General features: G+C 42.2%; 1 protein-coding gene across 3 annotated transcripts in view; it reads left to right on the top strand.

Moving 5' to 3' along the window:
• The window catches only part of USP46 (ubiquitin specific peptidase 46), a 66210-nt gene extending 45214 nt beyond the window's left edge, over positions 1-20996 (top strand). For 2 of the 3 annotated variants that reach the window (XM_058547048.1, XM_058547049.1), the window contains exons 5-9: positions 2582-2658; positions 10714-10797; positions 13006-13203; positions 16351-16429; positions 17300-20996. In XM_058547048.1, the coding sequence (XP_058403031.1) occupies positions 2582-2658; positions 10714-10797; positions 13006-13203; positions 16351-16429; positions 17300-17401 (540 nt within the window). In that variant the 3' untranslated portion in view covers positions 17402-20996. The remainder of the gene's footprint in view (positions 1-2581; positions 2659-10713; positions 10798-13005; positions 13204-16350; positions 16430-17299) is intronic. The other variant, XM_058547050.1, reaches the window with a different exon arrangement.
• The last annotated feature ends 347 nt before the right edge of the window (positions 20997-21343 follow it).

The raw sequence follows: 21343 nt of genomic DNA, 5'->3' as shown, positions 1-21343 counted from the left end.
GTTAAGTAGTTGTATTGGTTATCTGTTGTTTTGTTACAAACCACCTCAAAACTCTGAGGCTTAAATCAACTATCATTTATTATTATAATTCATGCAACTATGTGACTGTGGGTTGGTTGAGTGTTGGCTGATCTAGGCTGGACTCGGCTGAACTTGTGTGTTTTTATTTCCACTGACTCACTTGTGTATCTGTCTGCAGGTCACCTGGGGATTTTGCTCTAGACTGGGCTTGGCTAGGCACCTTAGTGAGAACAGCTCTCCTCCGTGGGTTTCTCATCTTCTTCCTGGGAACAGTGGGCTAGCCTGGGTTTATCCTTCTCATGGTGCTGACAAAAGTGCAAGAGAGCAGTTTCACAAGGGCTTGTTCAAGCCTCTGCTTATAACATGTCTTCAAACATCCCATTGGCTAAAGCAAGTCACATGGCTTAACTCAGAATCAAGGGTGGGGAGGCATGCCTCTTGGTGAGAAAATCTGTAAACTCATATGACAAAGGAGCCAGTAGGCAATGGTGAAGATTTGGGGCCGTTCATGCATTCTACATAGCAGTAATAAGTGCCATAAAAAAAATTAAAGCAGGATAGAGATAGGGCATATGTGTGTGTAAATATATACATGCTTTTTTAATACAAAATTTGAATTAACATATATACTTGTGTAGCCTACCTTTTCCTTTAATATGATACCCACAGTGCAGTAAACCATTCTCAACTTTTTTTTTTTTTTTTGAGGAAGATCAGCCCTGGGCTAACATCCATGCCCATCTTCCTCCACTTTATATGGGATGCCGCCATAGCATGGCTTGACAAGTGGTGTGTCGGTGCACGCCCGGGATCCGGCCGGCGAACCCCGGGCCACTGCAGCAGAGCACGTGCACTTAACCAGTTGTGCCACCGGGCCAGCCCCCATTCTCAACTTTTTGACTATTTTAGGCCATTTAAAAATTTTTACCCCTCCTTGATTTGTGGAGTGCTTACTTTTTTTCTTTTAATTGAGGTAACATTGGTTTATAACGTTATATAAATTTCAGCTATACATCATTATATTTCAATTTCTGTATAGACTACATCATGTTCACCACTCAAAGACTAATTACCATCTGACACCACCTCTTAAAGCATTTCGCATGTATTATTTCATCCTTACAACAGTGTAATGAAATAGATACTCTTACTGTCTCCACTCTACAGGTACGGAAACTGAGGTACAGAGAGGCTAAGTAACTGGCCTAAAGTCATCCACTTTATAAGTGGCGGAGAAAGGATGTGGAGTTGGACAGCCTGTCTCAATACACATTCTTGTGTAGACTTATAAAAGTATAAAAGATTATGTCTACATGTCTGAGTATTTCTTAGGTAGTTTCCTAGTAGTGGAGTATTGGGTCATGGGGTAGTTGTAACACTTAAAGGAGTGTTATTTTCGTTTTGCTGCCAGTTGACTGAGCACCTCAAAGTTGTTGCTGGGCTAGTTTGTCTCTCCCACTGTAAGACAGTAATATGCCAGGCTTGCCAGTGAACTGCAGGAAAGTAAGCACCTACTCTGTGTGCTTCGATAAGTATGAGACCCAGAACTGGTGTGGTGTGAACTGTGGAGGCCTGAGAAACACCTGGGGCCAGTGAACCTCAGTATGGCAGGCCTGAGTGAGCCCAGGCCCTAGGCCAACTACAGGTCCGATTGTTACTGCGGACAGCACAGGCTTCTGCAAATGATGACCACTTCCTGGGCCAGAGGACAGCTTTATGTGTGGTTAGCGGGACTCTCCAGTTCATCGTACATTAGCCACCCTGGCCCCACACACAGTTTGAATGATGAGGCACCGGAGATACAGAGTGATTTCAAGGAACTGGCAGAAAGTGCAGACGACTTAATGAAGGGGTGATCCTCTGGGTAGTAGGTTTTCTAAGTCTCTTGTCCTTTTACCATTTCCATTTCTGTCATTCCAGCCGATCTGGGCTATATGGATAGCCTACTTTGCAATGATGGAAGAAATGAATGGAGAGGGAGAGAAATCTGGTTGAGTTTTAATTATTAAAAGCTCTGAATCAAAGCTGGCATAGGGATAATGTTAAATTGAGAATTTGGGATTTTCTCTAGATTGGGTTGTTTTTGAAGTAACTCTGGTTGCCAGTGAGTACAGTCAGCCCTCCTTATCCACAGGTTCCGCATGCGCGGATGCAACCAACTGCAGATCGAAAGGCCTGCGATGGTTGTATCTGTACTGAACGTGTAGGGACTTTTTTTTTCCTTGTCATTGCAGTATAACAACTACTTACATAGCAATTACATTATATTAGGTATTATAAGTAATCTAGAGATGATTTAAAGTATAGAGGAGGATGCACATAGGTTATATGCAAATACGACATCATTTTATATAATGGACTTGAGCATCTGTGGATTTTGGTGTCCGCAAGGGTCCCAGAACCAATCCCCCCCAGGATACCAGAAAATGACTGTTTACAAAGCCACATACGACTCTTACTGGCGTTATGGGTTTTGGTTACCTATAGGTGTTCAAAGTTGTGTCCACTCTGTCTATTATGTATTTTGTGCCTAATATATTTTTTTCTTTTTTTGCTTCAGGTTAGTAGCAAAGATGAAGATTTTCTTGACCTTTCTGTTGATGTGGAGCAGAATACATCTATTACCCACTGTCTAAGGTAACCCCGTGAATTCTGACTGTGGTCTGAGCTTTTGATCAGGCTAGTAAATAAGTGGAGAAAAAGTCCTATATTTCTTCAGTAGATAATCTTCGTTTCTGGTAAACCAATGTAATCTTATTATTTTGTATTTCTTCTTTCCCAAGAGAGATTAAAAATAAGTATATGTAGTCTAGACAAGAGTCCTGCTGAGAAGAGAGAGGATCAAGTGGAAGTCATTAGTCATTACATTTAAAAATAAGTTTTTAATCTTTAATAAAGATGTGTGCTTTTGGCTTTCATCAGTCTCTCTCTGTTTCTCTGTCTTTCACGCACATACACACAATCACACAATTAAGTTAATAAATGCTACAGATGTATACCATTACTTTCTTTTTCTAAGTTAATCTGTTATTTTCAAAATTATGCACTTTTGAGCTGAGAACCAACAAGGGAATTGCCTTTTTCTCCATCTTTCAGCATTCTATGGAGATCATTTATGGAAAGAAATTCCTCCTCATTAGGGCTGAGAGGAGGAATTATAATTAGCCTGGCCCTGTCTGGACACTGGGGATAGAGGAGTGAGCATTAGACACGGCCCCTGCTCTTGCACCGTTTATGTCCTAGTGGGTATCCACAGATGGTGATCAGTGCTTTGAAGGAAATTAAACAGGCCTAGAGAGTGCCTGGTGGTGAGGGCGCCAGTGTAGAGCCAGTGGTCAGGGTAGGCCTCCCCATTCTTAGGATACCACAGCTCAGAGACATTTTATAGTGTTATAACAAGGCACTGTTGATTTGTGTGTGTGTGTGTGTGTGTGTGTGTGTGTGTGTGTGTGTGTGAGGAAAATTAGCCCTGAGCTAACATCCGATGCCAATCCTCCTCTTTTTGCTGAGGAAGACTGGCCCTGGGCTAACATCTGTGCCCATCTTCCTCTACTTGATATGGGACGCCGCCACAGTATGGCTTGACAAGCAGTGTGTCAGCCTGCGCCTGGGATTCGAACCGTGAACCCCGGGCCACCAAAGCAGAGCGCACGAACTTAACCACTACGCCACTGGGCCCCAGCACTGTTGATTTTTATCAGTAGGAATCGGGTGACAGAATTGTTCTTTCAGGATTTCAGGTTACTTGGAACCTTTCAGAAGACTAGATTAAAGGGACTTGCTGTGGTGGATGACTGTCATCTTTCAGGGCGCAGGCACCGACTCCAACTGGAAGAGCTTCTTGGTTCCTCGGGGTGTGACGGCTTGTGTGAGCACGGGGCTGATTGCTCTCCCATTTCCCGGGGGTCCAAGGTCCCCTCCCCCGCCTCCCTGATAGTTACCTGGTTACCTCAGCACTTCCTCTTGGTTTGGCATTTCAGTCTTGTCTTCAAATGTCCAGGTGTCCAGGACAAGTTTGTTATCTCTGTTTGCAAAGTGTTTTGTAGACCAGGATGGCCTCTTTTTCTTCGGAATGGTTGTTTATGGCATGGGTTCCTCATATTCCTGTGAAAAGAAGCCGTTTTCGATTTCCTCAAGGTTTTATGATCACAGGGAGTGGAGAAGTTAAGAAGTTAAGTGTGCTAACTATTAGTCGAAAGTGAGGGAATAGGAGGAAAAGTATTACTTGATCATTCCTCTTTTTTTGTGAGGAAGATCAGCATTGAGCTAACATCTGCCAATCCTCCTCTTTTTGCTGAGGAAGACTGGCCCTGAGCTAACATCCGTGCCCATCTTCCTCTACTTTATATGGGACGCCGCCACAGCACGGCTCTACAAGCGGTGCATCGGTGTGCGCCTGGGATCCGAACCGGCGAACCCCAGGCCGCTGCAGCGGAGTGTGCACACTCAACCGCTTGTGCCACTGGGCCGGCCCCTCATTCCTCTTTTTTGAGAAAGGGAGATGGGGAGAAATTGGAGTTAGGGAGGCTGACTGCTTCCCCTCCCTTCTGAGAAATTCCTGAGCTGTTCAAAAGGCAGATGGCAGTGGCCGTAGCTTTGAGCCCAACTAGGTAAAGAGCTAACTGTCTAGTTATAATTTCAGCCTTTGGGGAACCTTGTTCTAAAGAAATGTAACCCAGATTTATGTTTCCATTTTTTTTCTGGAGAAATGTATGTATTGGTGATGCATGCCTGATGAAGGCAGGCTAGATGCATTTGGAGATGTTAAAGCTGGGATGAGTGAGTACAAAATAGCCTTGGAAAGCCTTTTAAACAACATTAGATTCTCATCTGATTGGACTGTCCGGGCTGATATTCCTGAAGTGTCTACCCCAGCCCATTTTACATCATCCTTAAACTAGACCTTGACTGACTTCGCTATACCTGCCCTCATGTGTGCCTAAGATCTTACCTCCCCAACATAAATAAAGAGAAGCCTGCCAGGGGTTGCCATTCACCATTGAGAGATCAGTGATAGGGGTGGCAGCTTTCCGACTATCCCAAAAGGAGGACGTGCAGGAGAAAGGCCCAGGGGATAAGTGATGCCAGCTGATGCATTAGCTTTTTCTATCCGAGACAAGAGAGAAGAATGATTATGATCTTTATTGGCCCCTCTCAGGGTTTAATTTGGTTTGTGTTCTTGAGAGTTTGTATTTAAAATCAAAATTATGAATTTTTTTCTTCATCCTCTCCACGTGTCTCTTCTGATGTGCTATTTTTATCTTTCATTTATTTTGATAATGAAACAAGTTAAAAATCAAGTTATGATTGTGGGATTTAAATGTAAGATCTCTGCCACCTCCTTCCAGAAGGGCTTTAGGTGGTCAATTACAGTGTGTTTTCACTGACCTTTTGTCCTGGAGAAATGATGATATAAAAAATAGTGGTTAAATTCAGAATATGGGTCTAGAGAAGCCGTGAAATCCATCTTGTCGCTGAACTATATTCTAATATTGCAAATCTCAGTGTGTCTTAGGCAGGGTGAGCCGTCTGTATCATAGGAGGATACTGAGAGAGTTTTTTTTCTTTTGAAAAGTTCAGGGATGGCCTCAGGCAAAAACTTATCTTAATGTTTTGTCTTCCACTTCAGTGCCTTAGTCCCTCGCTGTGGCTCCTTCATAGAAACTTACCTTTCGCCTCAACTGCTCTGTGTTCTGAAACCGCTTTCCTCTTCCTCTGTTTCCTCTCGTTAACAATTCCCGTCCTCTCAGTGCTGGGGAGGTCAGCTAGGCATTAGGAGGAAAGTAGCTTCCAAAGCTCTATTTTAAAAATTACTCTTCTTTTTTCAGTGGGGGGTTGGTAGGATGCTGTCATCTAATAATTTGAGACTTTCTTAGTTCAAGGTAAGTGCAGTTGTATATGGTTTAAATTTCATTGTTTTCTCTTTTATGCTCTTTGAAAATGGAGACCACCTGATTCATACTATTTTTCATTAACTGCCAATAATGTCACCTTGCATTTTTGTGATTGACTTTTTCTATTTATCTTGAGAAACTTCTTTTATGTACTAAAGTTCATGTACATCCCCCCCACCCGTCCATTGCCACATGCTTCTCTCTATTCTGTTTTTCTGACCTGTGTTTTGGTTTTGGTTATTGATATGTGGTATTTTCTAATATCTGACACATAAGTCTTTCTTTTGGATTTCTTTTTTTAATCTTTAATACTGTAGTCAGTGGTTCTCAAACTTTGGTGTGTATTAGAATCACCTGGGGAAATTGGTAAGAATCAAGGCTCGGGCCGTTTTCAACTTCTGTGAGCCTGGGCCTAGATTTTTAATTTTCCGGGTGATTTTGATACCACCATAATTTGAGAACCACTGCTCTAGATCTTTGCTGCTCCAACAGGGTTCCATGGATTAGCACCATTGACATCACCTGTGATCTCTTTAGAACTGCAGCATCTCAGGTCTCCCCCAAGAATGAATGAATGAATCAGAGCCTGCATTGTGACAAGATCTCCAGGTGATTCAAATGCATGTTAATATTTGCAAAGCATTGGGAGCAGTGGCTTTCAGCCCTTGCAGCACATTGGAGCCACCTGAGAAGCTTTAAGAACAATAGTGCCTGTGTTCTATCTGGAGAGATTCTGATATAATTTATGGGGGTGGGGGGCATTGAGATTGTTTTTCTTTTTGCTGAGGAAGAGTCACCCTCAGCTAACATCTGTTGCCAATCTTCCTCTATTTTCTGTGTGAGTCAACATCACAGCATGGCCACTGATAGACAAATGGTGTAGGTCCACGTTCATGAACGCGGGCCACCAAAGCAGAGCACGCTGAACTTAACCACTAGGCCACCTGGGCTGGCCCTTGAGATTGTTTTTAAGGCTCCCCAGGTGATTCTAATGAGCAGCCAAGTGAACCACTGCTGTAGATTCTGCAAGAAAGCTTCCCAACTGGTGTGCCATGGAAAATGGGGTACAGGTGTGTATAGATCCCCTCAGCTCCTGGGAGGCTGGGCAGAGCCTGGAGCTGCCAGAGCCCCATGGCCAGCCACAGGAGCAGCCTCATTGGTTTACCCCAGCTCCCTTCTCTATAGTATCATTTTCTATGTGAATCATGACATGAAAATTATTGGGAAGCATTGCATGAGAACTTTTTTTTAAATCAATTTTTGAACTATTGTGTTGAGTGGAAAAGTTAAGATTTTAATTAAAAATGTATCAAATATGGACATTAAGTTGGACATGATCGCTGTCTTTACATTACGTAGCCTTCCCATCCAGGAACATAGCCTTTCTCCATTTTTTCAAGTTTTCTTGTATACACTTCCATGAAGTTTTATAGTTTTTCTTTCCTTAAAGAGGTGTTTATTTCATATTAGCTTTGTTCCCAAAGTGTATTTTTAAATAGCGTTTTATTGCCACTATGACTCTCTTTAAAGAAATACAAAGAGCTTTGTGCTTCGCCCTCAACCTCTCCCCTGTGCTTTGGCAATTTATCCCGAGTGGCGGAAAAACCTCTCTACTGTCTCTCTCCTCTTGGACTTTCTTGTTGGAAAGCGTCAACCTTTGTTGTCTGCATTTGTTCCCACAGTTGTGTAGCATCAACTTGACAGACCTGCTCTGCCTCAGTTTCCTGCCAGGGTCATCCCCTTTTCCTAATTACCTCATTTTCCAATTCTCAGCTCATAGGTGCCCTAAAAGCATTACCCTGTCTCGCATGGCACCAGCTTCCAGCCAGCTGGGGCTGAGCACCATGCTGGGTATTTGTAAATCAAGTCTTTTTTTTGTGTGTGTGTGTGAGGAAGATCAGCCCTGAGCTACCATCTGCCAATCCTCCTCTTTTTTTGCTGAGGAAGATTGGCCCTGGGCTAACATCCATGCCCATCTTCCTTCACTTTATATGGGATGCCGCCACAGCATGGCTTGACAAGTGGTGCGTCGGTGTGCGCCCGGGATCCGAACTGGCGAACCCCGGACCGCCACAGTGGAGCGCGCGCACTTTACCGCTTGCGCCACCGGGCTGGCCTCTCAAGTCTTTATTTATTTATTTTTTTTGTGAGGAAGATCAGCCCTGAGCTAACATCCATGCCAGTCCTCCTCTTTTTTGCTGAGGAAGACTGGCCCTGGGCTAACATCTGTGCCCATCTTCCTCTACTTTATATGGGACGCCGCCACAGCATGGCCCGACAAGCAGTACATCGGTGTGCGCCGGGGATCCGAACCCGGGCTACCAGCAGTGGAGCGCGCATACTCAACTGCTACACCACGGGACAGGCCCCTCAAGTCTTTAAATTAGGTACTAACTTCTGCTATATTTCTACCTACTTGGGTCTACAAATACTTCAAAAAACTTTTTTTTTGAGAAATAAGAGTGAGTAGAAAGTGTTGAATTCCTTATTTATTGCTATGTCTGCCTTAGTTCTGATTCTTTAGCTGATAAAGAGATTTGTCTGTGGTAGACCTTCCAAAGATGTAAATCTCCACCATCACCCATCCGCACCTCCCCTTCTCCGTGGCTCCTGCATTCCACCCCAGTAAATCCTGTGCAGGCCAAGAAAAGATTTCACATCAGTTATTCCATTGAAGAGTTGGCCAGTCTTCATTCAGCGAAGTTTGAGTCTGTGTTATGCACCAAGAACTTGAAATTGAGGCATGAGTATAATTGCCTTCTAAATTGTTTCTTTGCCTTTTGGCCCCCTTCAGTCCTTCCTCTGCAGTGCTGCCAGAAGTGGTATTTCTGAAAAGCACTGTCTGATTATGTCTTTTCCTTGCTGAGACTAGTTGGTGGGACTGCAGAGCCACGGGGTCCACGCCAGCTTCTAAGAAGCATGCTCCGTACTCGCCACTAGGCCTCTGTGCTGTGGCATTCCCTCTATCTGCAATCCTTGAGGCTTGTCCACTGGCCACGCTTTCCCTCGTTGAGAACCTGACTCGGATATCACCCCTTGGGGAAACGCCCTGAATTACCCCAGTTCAAGTTCATTTCTTCTTCCTCTGTACTTTTCCTGGGGCTTTATACACATTTCTGTCTTGGTTCGTTTGTCACCCAACAAACATTATGAAATGCCATGATGTGTCAGGCCTGTTCTCAGTGCTGGGGCTTTAGCAATGAGTGAGACGTGGAGGATCACTGCCCACACAGAGGAGAGGCAAGTAGTCAAATGAATAGGAGGATGGTTTTAGATAGTGGTAAGTGCTCAGAAGAAAACAAGACAGCAACAGGTTGGGGCTGGGTGGGTTTGGAGAGACTGGCGAGGGAAGTCCTTTCCAAAGAGGTAACATTTAGGCTGAGCTCTGAACAATCAGTGGAGTCAGCCATGGAAGCATCTGGAAAGGAGCTATCAGGGCAGAGAAAACGGCACCTGCAAATGCCCTGAGGCAGGGAGAGCATGGCTCTCTGGAGCTACAGGAGAAGGCTAGCTGGTGTGGCTGGAACAGAGTGAAGGAGATGGCGCAGGAAGAGATGAGACCAGAAAAGCATTCAGGGGTCTGAGGATGGACAGCCTGTTGGCCATGGCAAGGAATTTGGATTTTATTCCAAAGTGCACTGAGGAACTGTTTTATGGCTTTAGGCAGGGGACTCAGCTGTGTGAAATGATTTATGTTTAACCTGCACTGAACATTACATGTTGTCAGTGGCTCATTGCAAGTGTCTGTTAAACTGTGAGCCGTGTGAGGGCAGGTACTCTGCGAGTCCCCAGCACCTAGTCCACGGTGCTCTGGGTAAATGTTTAGGGTTTAATGAATGGATAATTTATATTTTCTTTTGATAAGCTCTGTTTAAGTGGTTGAGTCATTAACACCATGTAAATAACATTTTCTATTTAATAAAATCTGATCATTCTGATGCTGGGACATTCCCTATGAATAAGGAGATGTCACAGACTTCTTCGAGACTCTAGGGTATTATTATATTCTGGATGCTTCTCTCAGCCTTTGAAGCAGTACCACAGGAATGCTAAGTAGAATCTCAATGACCAGGAAAGAATGAAAAGCCATGACATTTAAAAAATGAAAACTACTAAGTAGTACAGTAAAACCTCAAGATAAAGTGAGTACAGATATAACATCACAATGGCATTTGTTCTCAAAAGGAGGCAGGCTACAGTTCTTATCTTCCAGGGTGTGGGGAGGTGGGAGTGGGAAGTTGGTAGGAAGCGGACATCTCCTGATCATTTGGGACTTTCTTAGTTCAAGATAAGGGCAGTTGTATATGGTTTAAGTTTCATTCTCTTTACTATTATGCTCTTTGAAAATGGAGACCACCTGATTCATACTATTTTTCATTAACTGACAATAATGTCACCTTGCATTTTTGTCATTGACTTTTTGGGACTCAACTTATAGTATAATGGTGGGCTTTTACTGTAGTTACTATTTTCCTATTATAATTTTTTATCTCTAATTTACAGGTATTCTCTGTTAAATTCTGATTTTTTCCTGAATCAGTTGGAAACCCTAATTTATATCTAGCTGTTTCCATTAAGTAAAGCTATCCTTGAAAATCTCTTGTGGTGAACTCCTAATCCAGTCCAGTAGACACGCTCTAATGGCATCCTAGCACCTACTCCTAGGAAGGATCTTTTCTCATTACTTCTTTCCCCACATTCACTTTAAAATTACCCTACAGGTAATAGAGGATTTAAAACATGGTATGCCAAGTACCTTTTGGACTTTTTTTTAAGTTGAAAATATTTTTCTCTGCAGAGACTTCAGCAACACGGAAACACTGTGTAGTGAACAGAAATATTATTGTGAAACGTGCTGCAGCAAACAGGAGGCCCAGAAGAGGTGCGTGAAGGATTTAGCTTGGGAGGGTGGGTTTGTGTGGTGAGAAGGAACCAGACTGTGGCATCCGACAGATCTGATTTTGAATCCCAGTTCCTTGGGCTCATAGCCAAGTAGCTTTGGGGAAGTCAGTTACCTTCCTCACTGGTAAAACTAGGATAAGGGTGCCTACCTGGGAGTCTGTCCATTTTCTGATTGTTTGCTCATTTGTTTGTTCATTCATTCATTCATTCATTCATTAAATATTTATTGAGTGCTACTGTATGCCAGGTACTATGCTGGGTAAACAAGTGGTGATCAAATATAATTTCTATCCTCTTGGGATTAAAGGCAAATTATGAAAAGGATTAGCATAGTACGTAACATGTAGTAGTCACCCAATAAGACTGTTAGTATTGCCTGAACATTGGAACTTCTTATTTAGAAGACGGTTAAAAAAATTAATCACTTAATAAGGAATCGTGAGGAAATCAATTAAATATCAGTTATATGGAGAGATGATAAGGAAGTTATCACATTCTGAATTCATCTAGGACCCAAGGTTGCCCATCTTTTTACCACCACGAGCCAGTTACAGCTCTTGGACAATCTGAGATAAGCAGTGATTCCCTGTTATCTGCCCCCAGAAGCCAAGAAACTTGACATTTTAATTATCCTGTGAAGCCTTACTGTGAGTTAAATTTGCCCTGCCCATGGCTGTGGCATATTCATGGTAACTCACAGATGCTCATTACTGCTGTCTAAAACCCTCAGGGGTCTAGAGCTGAGGCTGAAATAATTTCTCTGTCCAGCCTCCCAGCCCTTTGCCCCCAGACATGCACATTTTTCCCTGCCGCATCAGAACTTACAACAGGTTAGTCATTGTGCAGACGGGAGTGGAGGTGGTAGGTAGTTATCTTTTGTTAGTGGTTAGTGGTCCTGGGAGCTCGCTGGCCTCTGCTCCCATCATATAATCTAAGTCTGCCTAAGGCCAGACCCAGGTCTTCCTATGTGACATGAAGCTGTTTTCTGTTCTAGCCTTGCAGGTTTTGTTTTTTGTTTTTTGGTTCTTTTTCCCCTGAGGGTTTTATACATTAAAATGTTGCATATTCCTGTAAAATATGCGATTCCCTGTAAGTCGTAAGTTCCTGCTGATGTTGTTATTTTGCTTAGTTTTATGAACAGGATTTTACCTCAAAAGATTCCTAAATAATATTCTCTTAAAATTCATCCTTTTCAAATAATATGCGTTGAAGATGTGCACATGCTGAACAGCATTTACACTAATTCAGGACATTCATAGAACAGGGGTCCTGGAAGGCAACCAGAAGATCCTCTATTCCAGCAGAATTATCTACATAAACTGTTGTCTTCATGACTTTTTACTGAGGAATATTAATGATCATCTAGCGAAAAAAGCTTTCTGTGTTTATGTAAGTTTGGGAAATGCTGCATCAAACAGAAGAGAATAGTTCCTTTACTGCAGAATTTCTCAGAACCTTCAGTATGCTAATATGCAGGGAGGAGCTTCAGAATAGAAAGTAGCGTTGTCTGAACTTGGCCATGGAACGCCCACATCTGTTAATACCTCCAGTGCTCTACTGAGCCCAGTTTGGGAAATGTAGCCCTACGCCAACCCCTGCGTTTTGTAAATGAGGAAACTGAGAGCCAGAGAAGGGAAATAACTTGCCCAAGAGCACGAGAGTAAAGAATGAAAGTGGGCCCAGCGTGCTTGGCTTCCTGATGGCCACAGGTGTGCAGCGTCTGAATGTCCCTGCCAGTCCTCAGAACCTGCAAGTCCGGACTGCACCCCTCTGCTTGTCCTTTCCCCAACTTCCTTTTCTCAAAAACTGTTACCCCTCATCTCCATTATCTCTGGGCTGGAGGGGGTGATTGTTCAAATATTGTTCCTTCCTGGGAGGCAGAGGGCAGTGATGGAGAGCAATTGCACATTATATTTTTATTGGTACAAAAATTCTGGGTTGTCTCCTTTGACCAAACAGAAACCTGCGGTCATGCTTTTCTCTCGCTAGCTACGCCCCAGTTAGTCAAGAATGTAGGATATGTCAGCACTACATAAGCGAGCATATTTTTATTCTTGCAAGTGGTTTGGTTGTTTGCTGGTTTGAAGTTTGTTAGCCCCCTCCTGCTCTTTATTTGTGCAGGCCACAGTGCATTCTGTTCCCCTAATGGGTGTTGGGTACAACTGATTTCTATTTCGTGGTTTCTTAGGATGAGAGTCAAAAAGCTGCCCATGATCCTGGCCCTGCACCTAAAGCGCTTCAAGTACATGGAGCAGCTCCACAGGTACACCAAGCTGTCCTACCGGGTGGTCTTCCCGCTGGAGCTCCGGCTCTTCAACACCTCCAGCGATGCGGTGAACCTGGACCGCATGTACGACCTGGTCGCGGTGGTGGTTCATTGCGGCAGGTGAGGGCGGGCGGGGAAGCGAGAGGCACGTGACCAGTGTGAGGGTGTCCCGTGCTGAAACAGACCCAGTGGCACCCTTCCTGGGCTGTGAGACTCGCTAATAATTGTCTTTTGGGGAATCTCTTCCAAGCTTTTGTTTATTTATCATCTCAAAATTAATCTAAACATACCTACATACACACATAAAATAAAATAAAATCATTTATTTTAATTAATTGATTAAAATAATTTAATAAATCTCCATTGGATATAAATGATGCTTAGGAAGAGTTTGAAATAACATGGAGGAATAAATGTTTATGCTATCTATGATCATAATTTTCAAAAAGCCAAGTGACATGTATAGTATGATCTCAAAAGTATTTTAAGATGTATGAATAAAGGCTGGAAGCAGTAGGTCAAATTTAATAATTTTTTGGCATTTTTGGTGATTAAAAATGTACTCTGAAAAAATATTCTTTATGCAGTTTTTAGTCTTTCCCCAACATTCTGTAATAAGTATATAATCAGAAGAGAAAGAGATTAAGAGAAAGAAGGCCCCTAGACATGCAGAAGCAAAGTGTTTTGTTGAAAGTCCTTTGAAGCAATTATTTTTTATTCCATTATTTGGTATAAGCGTGGAAAAGTCTACTGAAAATTCACCTGTTTGCTATCCTCTGCTTGGTTGGGATGGGTATGTTCTCTCCCCGGGACAGGCACAGCCTTCCCCTGCCCTCGGGGGTGTTAGGTTGGGGCATGTCACAGAGCAGGCGTCTGCCTCTCCATCTGCCTGGATCAACTTGTGGTGAACAGAACGTTACCAGGAGGATGCGTGGCTCCACGTGGAGGAAAGGATTGATTCCTTTTTTTGCCCTGTACTGGGGTAGATGGTATCAGAAACTGTAACTTCACATCTGAAGCACCCCAGGTTTTGTCCTGTGCATATTAACTTTAAGTCACTAGATAGTTTCTTACATTCTCAGTAAGTTATATTTATTGGCCAGTATAAGCCAGCTTTGTGTTTTCCCTGAAGAGTAGTCTAACAGTTATTCTTTTAAAGAACACCGGGGTCCAGCTGTCTGGAAACTAGCCATGAACACTGGGTGGGCCCCATGACAGGGGTCGGGAGGAGGTCTTAGGGCAGGCAGAGCCTGGCGCCTGGAGGGCATCGTGGCTGAGGTGGGCAGTGGGGTGGTGTGGGCAGGTGATGGGGAAACAGAAGCATTCAGATGTGTGGGGTGTGCATGAGTTTTCAGTATGGATCCCTAACCCCTAAGGAGCACTGGTGGGCAAGGCAGAGACCCATTTAAGGGAGCTGGGGGGCGAGTCGGGGGTTGGGTTCTGGAATAGTCAGTTTCTGTAATGAGGGCTCAGGGTCAGAGCAGCCCTGTCAGTAAGGGTGAATTGGTGCCCGGTCATGCATGTTACTCACTAGGATTCCTTGAATTCCTCTCACTATAGATAGGATTGTTCTCCTACACAGAGCGTCTTCGGGCTGTGGGCACTGGAAAGCTCTGAGGTCAGGGAGCTGAGCCCTTCCCCTCCGTGTCCTGGCCCACGGTTGCAGCAGGTGCATAGCCTCATTCATTGATTTCTCCTGCAAGTATTTTTTGATCCCTTGTTTCCTGGGTTCCGTGGCAGGATCTGAAGGTACGGCAGTGAACAAGACACAGGAGCCCTGCCCCCATGAAGTTTAGGATCTAGTGGGAAAGATAATTAACAAGTAAACACACCAGCCTGCCACCACCAAAAACAAACAAACCACTGCAAAATGATTTATGGTTTTGATTAGAGCTATGAGGAAGGAATGGGCGATGAGAGAGCAATGGGAGGTACCTCTTTAGGGAAGGTGCTCGGCAAAGGCTCATCTGCCGAGGCGACATTTGAGCTGAGGCCTAAGGGATAAAATGGGCCAAAAAGGCAACCTTTGGGTGAGGATTGTTTCAGGCAGAGTCACAGCACGTGCAGAGGCCCGAGATGTGAAAGGGTGGAGTGTGTGAAAAGGGGACACCGGTGGGCTGGAGCTCAGAGGGAGGGGAAAGTGTGGCTGGATAGGGTTGGACAAAGGCAGGAACACGTCATGTGGGTCATCTCACATTTAAAGGAAGCAAAAAAAGGGAAATTCAGCTTTTCAACTTTAATGGTGCATTGAAAAAGCAAAACAATACTGTAGATCTAGAATTAAAATCTCAGTTGTGCAACTCAACTACGTAGGAACAGCTGTTTAGTTGTTCTTTCTCCTTTTTTCCATATTGTGTAATATATACCTTTTTATTTTAGCACTTATTATACGTTATGGTTTAACATCTTTCTAAAACTAAGTAAGATCATGTCACTCTTCAGAATTCTTCAGGGTCTGCCTGGCTCACTCACAGCAAAGTACAAAATCTTAACCATGATACTACCCCACTACCCCACTGGCCTCCCCCCTCCCGCCTCCCCTAGGCTCGCTGGGCTCTGGCTTCCTTGCTGTTCTGTGAACACACCAAGAACTACCCCATCTCCTGCAAGACCTTTGTACTTGCTATTCCCTATTCAGGAAACTTCCATCATATAGTCACATGGCTTGTCAGCCCCCTCCCTCCCCCCCATTTCCTTCAGGGAAACTTCCTTCTGCTCAAATCTCAAATTATCAGAGAGGCCATCTTTTACCCCTTTGTATCAAATATATTGTACCGTCCCTCTGTCACTCACTGTCCCATTACTCTGCCTTATTCTTTTTCGTGGAACTTAACACCACTTGAAACATATTTATTTTTATATTTATATTTTAAATATATTTTATATTTTAGTTGTTTATTGCCTATCCAACCATCACCCCAAGGAAGTGGGGGCTTTTTTTGGTTCACTGCTTTTTTTTGCCTGACAGCCAGAATAGGGTCTGACACATCATAGGTATACAGTAATTTAGTATATTAGTTGAATTTGAATGTCTGTTTTCCCCACTGGGATGTGAGTCTTGAGAAGACAGATCTTTGCATTCCCTTGTGCCCAGCACAGCTGGCACCTGGGTGTCCTCCATAAATTGTGGCCAGACAAATGTGGACACAGACATCTATCCCGATGATAGAGCTTTTCTGGGAAATCACTGCTTAGATAGAGCTACCTAGAGTTATATAAAGAAGTAGGTGTTCACTTGGTGACTTCCTTTCATTTGCTCTTTTCCAGCGGTCCGAATCGTGGGCATTATATTACTATTGTGAAAAGTCATGGCTTCTGGCTTCTGTTTGATGATGACATTGTAGAGGTGGGTATGCAGATGATCCTACAATTGGAGTAGGGCAGAGACAGCGTTTTGAGGAATGTGTATATGTGAACATTTTCTACAATAGGCCTGTTTTCCCATAGTCTGACTTGAAAAACAAGTTACATTTCTCAGAACTAAACTCTGCCTCTCCCTATTCTCTATGGAAAGGGAGAAGGGATGTGGGGGTGGACTCATTAATGCTGTGTCCTCCTTAACTGATCAGCCATAGACATGAGATCTCTATGCCATCATAAATTATACTTATATGTAACTCCTGTTTCCTACCGTGAGGAAGGCCCTCTCTGGTACAGACCAAATAATAAATTTTGAAGTTCTATTAAAATTCTTTCATTGTACCAAATTTTTCTTATATTGATTATTATTTAAAAATATTTTTTTCCAGTCTTTGGGACCTGGAAATCTTTATATTACATCAAAATATTCCATATATTGATTTTGTTGTAAAGGAACACCAGCTGGAGAGAATTCCACATGCAAAGACACGGTCTGTTTTAGCCCACTAGGGGTACACTAAAGGGACTGAACTCTGATGGCCTGAAAGAATTAAGGTTATTTCCAAAACCCCCAGTTTACCATTTGAAAGACAGAAGTCCTGGCTTCTTCAAAGAATGCCCACATATGGTTGCTGATAAATCAAAGGGTGGCTTTCTTCCCCAATGATTTGCAATTTATGTAATCATGTCCCTCTGTCAAGTCTGTGGAATTATCCGTTTGCTATTGAAAGTTTCCAATTGTGATTTTATAAGAAACAGTATGTTTACATTTTCTTGTGCATTACATTAGTTTTTCTTTCCTTCTCCCAGTAATCATGTTGAATAATTGTATTGTTTTATTTCTCTTTTATTGCAGAAAATAGATGCCCAAGCTATTGAAGAATTCTATGGCCTGACATCAGATATATCAAAAAATTCAGAATCTGGATATATTTTATTCTATCAGTCAAGAGAATAATTTAAAGAACCGTGGGACTAATTCAAGTGGGGGAAAATATTCAAAGCACTATTACCTGGTTTCTCTGCAGACTTTCTTCTTCCCCAGCAGCCCACCAGTGGTATTACTCCGAGTCTCAATGGTCTGGCTGTGTTAGACTCTCTCGCCCCTTGTTTTTTTTACATACAGCACTACTTGTGGTCTTATTTTAGTCTGAGGTAGAGTTAACTGCAATCAGATGGTAGTAAGATTTATATGAATAACAGTTGCTAATTTTAGGATTGGGTAAATGCTATGCCACTGGCTCTGTCTGGCTGAATTAGAATGACATTTCCTCTGAATGTCTACCGTCTATTTGGGGTCTTTGCTAAACTTCCTAAATGGCTTCCGGGGTCTCCTTTCAATGCATTCCTTTAAGTTGCCCCTGGAAACATTGCTACCCATTTTTAGCTTCTCTGCTTCTTTTCTGACAGAAGGACAGAAGAATTGGGTAGATGGCCACCTTTTAGGGGGCTGCAACTGTAGCTTTAAGTTTGTGCAAGTGAAAATGTTTAAAAGTGAGTGACCTCGATACTGAAATCATCCTCCAGGTGGAACAGGATGAAGAGAAGCTGTTCATGGTGGCTGGCATCTGCCAGGGGGCGTGCTCACCTAGCTGTTAGAATTCCACGGACTAAGAAGGTGTGGAGCTCAGGGCGGGCAAAGCCAAGAGGAGGCGGCTTTTGTGGACAGTGAAAAGTTACTTTTCTTACCTTTCTGCCAAAACTAAGTTTCAGGAAAATAACTCTATGCTGTTTGTTTTTAGTGACACTTTTCTTCTGTCAGGTCATGTGAGTTGTATCTATCCTTTATCTGGCACTGCTAAGCTTTCCAAGGTATCTTTCCAGTCCCGCTGGTGTTTTGCAGTCTGTGCTCCAGGGCTGAGACGCCGTGGTGACTGCCTGCAGCACAGCTCTCCTTAGCCAGTGAGTACCATCATCATTCTTTATCAGGAAGAACAAAGGCACTGTACCGTTGCTACCATCAGCCACGCTGTACAACTCTTCACTTTTTAACATTTCAGTCTGTTTACTGAGGCGCTGGCAAGTCCCAGGGCTAATATGGACTCTTCCCTAGAGGGAATACTGGAGTTAGCTGGGTACGAAGGTGGGTCAAAGGAAGTGTCAGTGGGCAGGCGGAGGAATGAACAAAATGGCGGCGTTTCTTTGGCTCAGACCCCTAGGATGCTTGACAAGACGGAGTTTTTTGGAAGACCCTCATCTCACCATAGTTACTTTTACTTTTTTCACTTTTGTTATATATGTATTTATTAGATGGTATGAGGATTGGTACCTTTTATTAAAAGGGTCGATTTGGCGTTTTGCCGTCGAGCTGGTTTTCGGTTTCCTACAAATACCGTGAGTCGCAGCTCTTGGCTTCTTTGGGGAGGTCAGTTGATTTCCATACACTATAATATACTGTGAACATATTATTTTGTTACCTAATAAATCAGCGAATGAACATGCAAACATTTGGCATAACGTGGACTAAAACTGAAATTGAAAAGGTTAGTGGCCATTTTGCAACAATTAAGAGCATAGCACTTTATCTAGATGAAAACTGGATCTGTTGTCTTCAAATATCTTGAACTGTTTGTTGCTCAGAACTTAAATAAGCATGCCAACACTCATTTGTTCATGCTTGAAGTCAAATGTTCTACTCTTCACTGGAGAAGACAAAAACAGGGTGATCTTCACGTTATCGTTTTATACAAGTGACGAAAATATACCTTGCCTTGTTTAGAGGCAAATTCATATTTATAAATATTTTGTCTTTTTTTCCTCCATGAAACATATGCAGTTATCACTTACCTGGAAGGTGAGTTTTTATTCTGTTTTTAAGGAGAGACGCTTTCCAGTTGAAGGTGATTGATATGGGGAACTGTTTGTGCCATATATAACCCATATATTTGACTGCAGGTTGCAAAGTTTAAAAAAATGATGGTTGATCTCTAATATTTGGAACTGATTCATAAGAAAAACTATTAAAATTATCTTTAAAATGACTAATTTATTAGGAAAATTATTAGGAAAAAAGTTTAAAAAAATTATTAGCTAATTTATTGGGGAAAAAAGTTTCAATTGGGAGCCTATAGAAGTAATATCTGAATGCTAAGTCATAAATTCGTTACATTTTCTTTTTCCTTTGAATGTGCAAAGAGTTTTTCCCAGTGACTAAACTGAAGTAATTCCTTTTAATAGAAAGGGTCAGTTAAAATTCAGTATTCATGGATAGATTTTTGGAATAAAAAAAATAAGTATGGAAGATAATGCAAAGACATTAAAATGGTTATGTGATGCAGGAAGAGACAATTGGAAAAGGAACAAAACATACTCATCCACCAACCCTCGATCAGTTTTTTAAACTTTAGAGTTATCTGGTCATTTCTTCTCTCTTCCTCTTCAATAAACGAAACAAACACTAGGCAGCTACATTTTCCCCCCAGTCATTTCACTTTATGTAAAGACAGTAGCAAACACTTTTATTTTTCATCCCTCCTTCATCGCATAAAGCAGAGAATGGTGTGGGATATGTGAGACCATTCTGAGGTCAGCGATAGCACACAAACTCAGCAATATTCCCTCCCACAGCGGGGGTTTTTGTGTGTCGGGGTCTTTGTGTGTCGTTTTCTGGCAGGAGAGAGTAGGCCTGCTGTATTTCTTTTAACTGCTGGGTGTTTTAAAATAAGTTACAGTGTTTTCCACTTAAAAAAGAGAAGAAATATTTGCTTTATTGGTTACTTACTAGTTCAGCATCTAGATTATGGTACAGTATGCTAAAAAGTTATTTGTTTAAAAGTAAATTTTGGTAAAATGCTGATATCAGTGCCGTTATGTTGATGCATCTTCCATCCTGAGGCACTATGAAATAGGCTGGTTTGAAGAGAGCCAAGGAACAACATGAGAGGTGTTGGCTTGAATAGGAAGCCAGTCATGTTTGGTTTTATAGCTTGGTATATTTTGGATTTCAGATGAAATGGGGAAAAAAAATGACAGAAATTGTCCCTATGCGTTTATTTTCATGGATACCCTTAATTTCATGGGCATGCCTAACAATGAACTGTGTTCTAACTGGAGCTTAGGGCTTATTTTAGATATTGGAGTGTAGCTTTATTACAGATGGGTTTTATCTTTCAACATTGCATTTTGATCAACTTTGTATATTCATATGTATTGAAATATTGTGCACTAAATGTTTTGCCCTCGTTTGCTGTTATATGGTCAAGGCATTTATCAGCACTATTGTGATTAACTCATGTGAATGGCATGGGTTGGAGAAAATTATTTCCTACTTTTTTGTGTATTAAATTTCTGTTTTCCAGTATTACATTAATTTATTTTTGGCTTCCATTTCTGTATAACCAAAATAGTTACTGTATTTGTGTGGCATCCACTTGATTTTGTTGCTAAAAAGAAAATTTAGTTTTTATTTAAAACAGTCTGTACCTTAAATTTTTTTTAATGTAACCAATTCAAGCACTTTAAGCAATAATGTCAATCTTGTGAAATTTCAGTCAGTTTAACACCCTGCCTCTAAAATTGTTTGCGAAAAAGTAAATAAATAAAATAGGAATTCTCTTCCTAGAGAATTATATCCGGGTAGCGTTACACACATGGACATAAAATCCTTTTTATAAAATGTGAGTCATTGGCAAGTCTCATGTCCAGGTAATCATTCCACACTTAATTTTGAAGTGGTGGAAATGTAAAGAACATGCTGGTGATTGTAATGTATAAAGGCAGTGCTACTGTCAAGATTGATGAAGTCAGTGTTCTGGTAATAACTCACCACTTTTTGAGTGAAAAAGATCAACAGAATTAATCCAGAAACCTATATCTGGGGAATAGCAAGTTGACAGTATCAGTGAAAAAAAGAATTAGGGGTAGGTAATGAGGCATCACAACAAATTGCTTAGTTGGGACA

This window comes from Diceros bicornis, chromosome 8 (genome assembly GCF_020826845.1).
Source record: "Diceros bicornis minor isolate mBicDic1 chromosome 8, mDicBic1.mat.cur, whole genome shotgun sequence".
In the NCBI taxonomy this organism is placed as follows: Eukaryota; Metazoa; Chordata; class Mammalia; order Perissodactyla; family Rhinocerotidae; genus Diceros; species Diceros bicornis.
The sequence above is the reverse complement of the archived record's forward strand: the minus strand, read 5'-3'. Positions and strand labels throughout refer to the sequence as shown.